This window comes from Cherax quadricarinatus, chromosome 36, assembly GCF_038502225.1.
Source record: "Cherax quadricarinatus isolate ZL_2023a chromosome 36, ASM3850222v1, whole genome shotgun sequence".
Lineage (NCBI taxonomy): Eukaryota > Metazoa > Arthropoda > Malacostraca > Decapoda > Parastacidae > Cherax > Cherax quadricarinatus.
In genome coordinates, this window is record NC_091327.1 from 5,542,953 (window position 1) to 5,550,452 (window position 7,500).

Consider the following 7,500-nt stretch of genomic DNA (forward strand, 5'->3'; position numbering starts at 1 on the left):
TCTATACATCACTCTGTTCTCTATACACTACTCTGTTCTCTATACACTACTCTGTTCTCTATACACTACTCTGTTTTCTGTACACTACTCTGTTCTCTATACATCACTCTGTTCTCTATACACTGCTCTGTTCTCTATACACTACTCTGTTTTCTATGCACTACTCTGTTCTCTATACACTACTCTGTTTTCTATACACTATTGTTCTCTATACACTACTGTTCTCTATACACTACTGTTCTCTATACAAAACTCTGTTCTCTGCACACTACTGTTCTCTATACACTACTCTGTTCTCTATACAATACTCTGATCTCTATGCACTACTGTTCTCTATACAATACTCTGATCTCTATGCACTACTGTTCTCTATACACTACTGTTCTCTATACACTACTGTTCTCTATACATTACTCTGATCTCTATAAACTACTGTTCTCTATACACTACTGTTCTCTATACACTACTGTTCTCTATACACTACTGTTCTCTATACACTACTGTTCTCTATACACTACTGTTCTCTGTACACTACTGTTCTCTATACATTACTCTGATCTTTATACACTACTGTTCTCTATACACTACTGTTCTCTGTAGACTACTGTTCTCTATACATTACTCTGATCTCTATACACTACTGTTCTCTATACACTACTGTTCTCTATACACTACTGTTCTCTATACACTACTGTTCTCTATACACTACTGTTCTCTATACATTACTCTGTTCTCTATACACTCCTGTTCTCTATATACTACTGTTCTCTATACACTACTTTTCTCTATACACTACTGTTCTCTATACACTACTGTTCTCTATACACTACTGTTCTCTATACACTGCTGTTCTCTATACACTACTGTTCTCTATACACTACTGTTCTCTATACACTACTGTTCTCTATACATTACTCTGTTCTCTATACACTACTGTTCTATATATACTACTGTTCTCTATACACTACTGTTCTCTATACACTACTGTTCTCTATACACTACTGTTCTCTATACACTACTGTTCTCTATACACTACTGTTCTCTATACATTACTCTGTTCTCTATACACTACTGTTCTCTATACACTACTGTTCTCTATGTACTACTGTTCTCTATACACTACTGTTCTCTATACACTACTGTTCTCTATACACTACTGTTCTCTATACACTACTGTTCTCTGATCTCTATACACTACTGTTCTCTATACATTACTCTGATCTCTATACACTACTGTTCTCTATACATTACTCTGATCTCTGTACACTACTGTTCTCTATACATTACTCTGATCTCTATACACTACTGTTCTCTATACATTACTCTGATCTCTGTACACTACTGTTCTCTATACATTACTCTGATCTCTATACACTACTGTTCTCTATACATTACTCTGATATCTGTACACTACTGTTCTCTATACATTACTCTGATCTCTGTACACTACTGTTCTCTATACATTACTCTGATCTCTGTACACTACTGTTCTCTATACATTACTCTGATCTCTGTACACTACTGTTCTCTATACATTACTCTGATCTCTGTACACTACTGTTCTCTATACATTACTCTGATCTCTATACAGTACTGTTCTCTATACATTACTCTGATCTCTGTACACTACTGTTCTCTATACATTACTCTGATCTCTGTACACTACTGTTCTCTATACATTACTCTGATCTCTATACACTACTGTTCTCTATACATTACTCTGATCTCTATATACTACTGTTCTCTATACATTACTCTGATCTCTATACACTACTGTTCTCTATACATTACTCTGTTCTATATACAATAATTTACTCTTCCTTCCTCGGCTCACGTACGAATGTTTTTCTACGTGTAATCTTCACATTTTAAAGTTTAACAGAAGCTAGTGCTTCACGTTAATGATGTTACTCATTAACACAACATTTTGTAAGTAAACCATCTTATAAGTGTAAAGTTTCAGTGGACTCTAGTAGTGTTTGCTTTGATAGTGTCATTTTATCTTCTTCAATTATGGCTTATTTTTTGCCAGTACTATGTTTGTATATGTAAGCAAGGAAATTCCCTTTACTATTTTTGTTCAGGTACAAATAACTCCGGTGAACTACACAACGGGGGAGTTGAATCCCACCAAGAGCTACTGGATCAGTAATGACAACACACCAGCTATGGCTAGGAATCCTAGGAAGGAAGTCCTGATCACCTCTCCTGACGACCCAACCAAGTTCCCTGGCCTCTCCAAAATTTACTCGGCACCAGACTCTTTCATACGTTTTGGTCCCACTGACAGGGCACTAGACGTGGCTCAACTCACTGTGCCTTTCTTTGACGCCCAGCCAGTGTCTCCGTCACCCAGCTCCTGGTGGTCTGGTGTTGAGCTCTTTCACAAAGGTCAGCCTGGCTCTGGAGGATTCCTGGCACTCAAGATCATCACCTATGATGTAACACCACACATGGAGACCCAGGATGAGAGGCCTAAGACTGTAGATGTCTCTGAAATACCTGCTAATTAATAGCTCTTCTGTTCTGTAGCAGTAAACTCAGAAGTTCTGAATTTGCTTATAGAGCTATTTGTGAGTGTAAGGCTCTACATGAGTTTATTATATATAAGGCTAAGCAAATTTTCGTTATAAATCTGTATGATCCATGACAATAAATGTCATTATTGTGAAGATTAGACTACATAAATATTGAAAGTGAACATTTGACGAACCAACATAGCTCCGCCAGGTGTGGCTATACAAACAAGAAAAAAAAACTTTAAATGGGGCTATATTTTGCTCAGGGTTGAGCTTTATCACATTATACAGATGATACCTTTTGCACCTACAGAATATATACTTACACAAAGTGAGACAGGAACAGTAAAGACTGATATGTCAGGTGTTGGTGATACTGGAAGTGGAAAACTACACTCGACCTACTGGTCTATTATTAGGATTTAACTGATGTTATATAATTTGCCGGGTGTTTCCCATACAAAATAATACTTTGCTAGGCTGAAGGTATCCTAATTCTATCTAATAGTATCTATTTTCGTCACCTGTCCTCTTCTTTAATTTTAAGAGTTGTGCAAGAAAGGTATAAAATACCGACAATATGAAAGTTAAGACACATGTGCAACATCTGGGTATCTTTATTGTAGATGTTTCGCCATCCAGTGGCTTTATCAATACAGATTCTAGGACATAATAGGAAGACAGTAGAACTATATACAAAAGATGAGGCAATCAGTCCCTCAGCCTTGGAGTTAGTGTTCACAGCATTACCACCACGATGCTGTGAACACTAACTCCAAGGCTGAGGGACTGATTACCTCATCTTTTGTAGTTCTACTGTCTTCCAATTATGTCCTAGAATCTGTATTGATAAAGCCACTGGATGGCGAAACGTCTACAATAAAGATATCCAGATGTTGCACATGTGTCTTAACTTTCAAATTTTAAGAGTGCCATCTTTCCACCCCATAAGGCATCTTTGTTTGTCTTGATGGATGACATGCATTGTTTGTCCTGATGGATGACATACATGTCAAGACAAGAATGGGACAGATCACGACGACGGTGCCTAGAAGTAATGATCACTGGTACAAGAGCCACCAGTGAAGAGAACCAGGGCGCCTCCAGCTTAGCACAGCTGTTGGCACCACATTATCTCTTACACGAGAAACAGGTGGTCAGTAATCCATCAAGAGGAGGTAGAGTGCAGTGCTCAGCTATCCACATCATCAACACCTGACATACAATTCTTTATTGTTTTTATAACACTTTTTGTGTGTATACGTATGTGTAAGACGTATCGTATGTGTAACTTAATAAAGCTCAACTTAACATGAAATGTAGTTCCAATAAGAGATGGTTTTGAATATTGTGTGTTTATTGCCAATATGAAGTTTGATAGGACAGGATGTCATAATAAAACCAAACGTAATTCTTTCACCATTTGTTTCAAGTACATCTTCAAGTTTTAAATGTTTGGAATTAAGTGTCTTCAATATATGTTATATATTCCACACAAGTCCTTGTCCAAAAGAAAGAAGAGTTTCGTGAAGGGAGAAGGCATATAAGTTTTAATATCTAAGGCATATATAACATTTCTAATGTAGCACCATGTAGCAATCGTTCACTCAGATACAGCACCGCTTGACGTGGCTAGTAGCTGGATGGGTGACTGTGTGCACACAACTTTCTTCTTGGTTTATCATCATTATAGCTTTGTTCCAATAGGACAGAAATAAATTCGTTAGGAAATCAAGAACCCCGTAGCAACTAGTTTCTTGTCTCAGCTTCTCAGTGTAGCTGTTCTGAGAGGTAATGTCGACTGCATCCTAAACACATCCTCTACCTCTGTGAGCTATGAAAGAGAATGAATGAAGTAAATGTATCCTGATACTTTAGAGTACAAGTATCAGCAAACAGGTATATGATGGATGAAGTATATCAAAGAATCTTTGTTGGGAAGAGCCGCTGTATGAGGGTAGATTAATCTGTGCAAAGAGAGATGTTTATTAATTAATAGATGCGACAAGGGAAAATGCGTGAGGACCTAAGGAACATAAGAACATAAGAAAGAAGGAACACTGCAACAGGCCTACTGACCCATGCGGAGCAGGTCCATGTCCCCCCCGATAAGCCCAATGACTCACACCTCCCAGATTAGCCCAATGACCCACCCAGTCTGGTCACCTCCACTCAAGGATGGAGCACAGCACCAGACCCAGCAGCACAAGCTAGTCTCCTACATAATTCATGACACCAAATAGATAAAAGTTATATTGAGAGTTTCTTCATATAGTGATGTAAGTTATGTCACTTGTGTTATGTAAGGGAAATACTGAACAATCTTCTCTGCATTCCCGAGGTTAATTTGAAAGCATTATACATGACATGTCTGATCAACATAGGATTTTTATAATATTCTCCTTCTCGGATGTATACTGAAGACACCTTCAGGTTTAAAAACACTTTCACACATAATACAATCCCTAGAAAAGCCCAGATCAGCCAGTACCTACAGGAAGAAAAGCTCAAGATTCTTCACCTCCAGAAGAGCATATAAGGAACTTCCTCAGGATGCCAAGATCTTCAGTAAGATCTGCCATAATGAAAGGAAAAAAAAAGATTAGATTCACATGTGAGAGGGTTGTTCTGACCAGCTCTAACTCACCATACACAAACTAAAGAGAGGCAAGATGTGATACGGCTTCTGGCAATGATGGAATCACTTACTCCACCATATCACTTACTTGTCTGAATGAAGAAAAAATAATTGTTTGTAGTTAAACAATTCTGGTGGACAAGTGGGCCCCCGAACTACCTAGAAGTTTATAAACGCCAGACCTAATCCAAATAGGAAAATGGCTGGCCAACTGATCTGATATTTCCAATGCTCCTACACTCAACCAGTGGGTGGGTGGTAATCAAAAGATTGCAGAGGCACATAATTTGTCAGGGTAAAGATTTCAGAAGTTGCGCTGAAGGAACAAGTTGCAGTTGTAGTGATCTGCTTAGACAGTTAATGAATTCATACTTTACTATATAATGGCAATAATTATAACATTAATGAAACTAGTTCAGTTCCGCTTCATAAGTATCACAAAGTCTCTCAGTTATGTTGAGTGTTCAAATGACGTAATAATTCAGTCATGCCATAAAAAACTAGAACCTCACATCCAGCACTCGCATCCAGCACCTGCAGTGAACTTGGATTAACGATCTTAACCGAAAATTCAATTACGGTGAAGATTATACAAAAAAAAAAAAAAAATAGCCACATGATTCCACATATAAAATACTAGCCTCTCACTGACGACCTCAAATAAATATCTTGTCGTGATTGCTGATAACTGTCTCACATTTCAATATCAAACACAGTACTTCAAGTCTTGAAGTCTCCTCAGAACCAAGGCCACTGAAGCTATGATTAACCTGCAAACTGGTATTTGCTTGAAATACTAAGCTGTCTCGCCTCCAAGCACTGTGCTCTCTCAGTTACCACGAGCATCTGCCCTCATCCACGCTTCAACTTCCAGAGAGGAGAGCATGGAGGTAGTAGACAACCACACCAGGTGCACCAGTCATGGAGCATGGAGGTAGTAGACAACCACACCAGGTGCACCAGTCATGGAGCATGGAGGTAGTAGACAACCACACCAGGTGCACCAGTCATGGAGCATGGAGGTAGTAGACAACCACACCAGGTGCACCAGTCATGGAGCATGGAGGTAGTAGACAACCACACCAGGTGCACCAGTCATGGAGCATGGAGGTAGTACACAACCACACCAGGTGCACCAGTCATGGAGCATGGAGGTAGTACACAACCAGGCCTTAAAACTGTATGAAGACATTGCTGAGAGAGAGAGAGAGAAGAGGTCCTCACGTTGTCCTGCAGGACTCTGGGCTCAGTATGAACCATCTATGTGTTGACAGTGTTACTGCATCTCTATACAACATTCTCGTTCACTTTTAAACTTATATCTGTGACCCCCCTTCCTCCTCCTCCCCTTCCTCCTCCTCTTCCTTCCTCCTCCTCCCGCCTTCCTCCTCCTCCCTTTTCCTCATCCTCCCCCCTTCCTCCTCCCCCCGCCTTCCTCCTCCTCTTCCCCCTTCCTCATCCTGCCCCGTTCCTCCTCCCCTTCTTCCTCCTCCTCCCCTTTCCTCCTCCTCCCCCTCCCTCATCCTCCCCTTCCCCCTCACCCTTCCTCCTCCTCTCCCTTTACCACCTCCTCCCCCTCCAGTATCGGTACAGTAAGTCGTCACATCATTCACTATGCATCACTAACATCAGTAAATGATCGATTTTCTCTACCTAAATCCTTCTCCTGAGTCTCAGCTGATGAGTCTCAGCTGATGAGTCTCAGCTGATGAGTCTCAGCTGATGAGTCTCAGCTGATGAGTCTCAGCTGATGAGTCTCAGCTGATGAGTCTCAGCTGATGAGTTTCAGCTGATGAGTCTCAGCTGATGAGTCTCAGCTGATGAGTCTCAGCTGATGAGTCTCAGCTGATGAGTCTCAGCTGATGAGTCTCAGCTGATGAGTCTCAGCTGATGAGTCTCAGCTGATGAGTCTCAGCTGATGAGTCTCAGCTGATGAGTCTCAGCTGATGAGTCTCAGCTGATGAGTCTCAGCTGATGAGTCTCAGCTGATGAGTCTCAGCTGATGAGTCTCAGCTGATGAGTCTCAGCTGATGAGTCTCAGCTGATGAGTCTCAGCTCATGAGTCTCAGCTCATGAGTCTCAGCTCATGAGTCTCAGCTGATGAGTCTCAGCTGATGAGTTTCAGCTGATGAGTCTCAGCTGATGAGTCTCAGCTGATGAGTCTCAGCTGATGAGTCTCAGCTGATGAGTCTCAGCTGATGAGTCTCAGCTGATGAGTCTCAGCTGATGAGTCTCAGCTGATGAGTCTCAGCTGATGAGTCTCAGCTGATGAGTCTCAGCTGATGAGTCTCAGCTGATGAGTCTCAGCTGATGAGTCTCAGCTGATGAGTCTCAGCTGATGAG

The 7,500-nt window shown here is 40.7% G+C and overlaps 1 protein-coding gene across 1 annotated transcript in view; it reads left to right on the top strand.

Moving 5' to 3' along the window:
* LOC128691426 (uncharacterized) overlaps positions 1-3,138 on the top strand; it is a 25,775-nt gene extending 22,637 nt beyond the window's left edge. Inside the window, exon 6 of the mRNA XM_053780298.2 lies at positions 2,085-3,138. Coding sequence (XP_053636273.2) covers positions 2,085-2,513 — 429 coding nt within the window. The 3' untranslated portion in view covers positions 2,514-3,138. The remainder of the gene's footprint in view (positions 1-2,084) is intronic.
* The last annotated feature ends 4,362 nt before the right edge of the window (positions 3,139-7,500 follow it).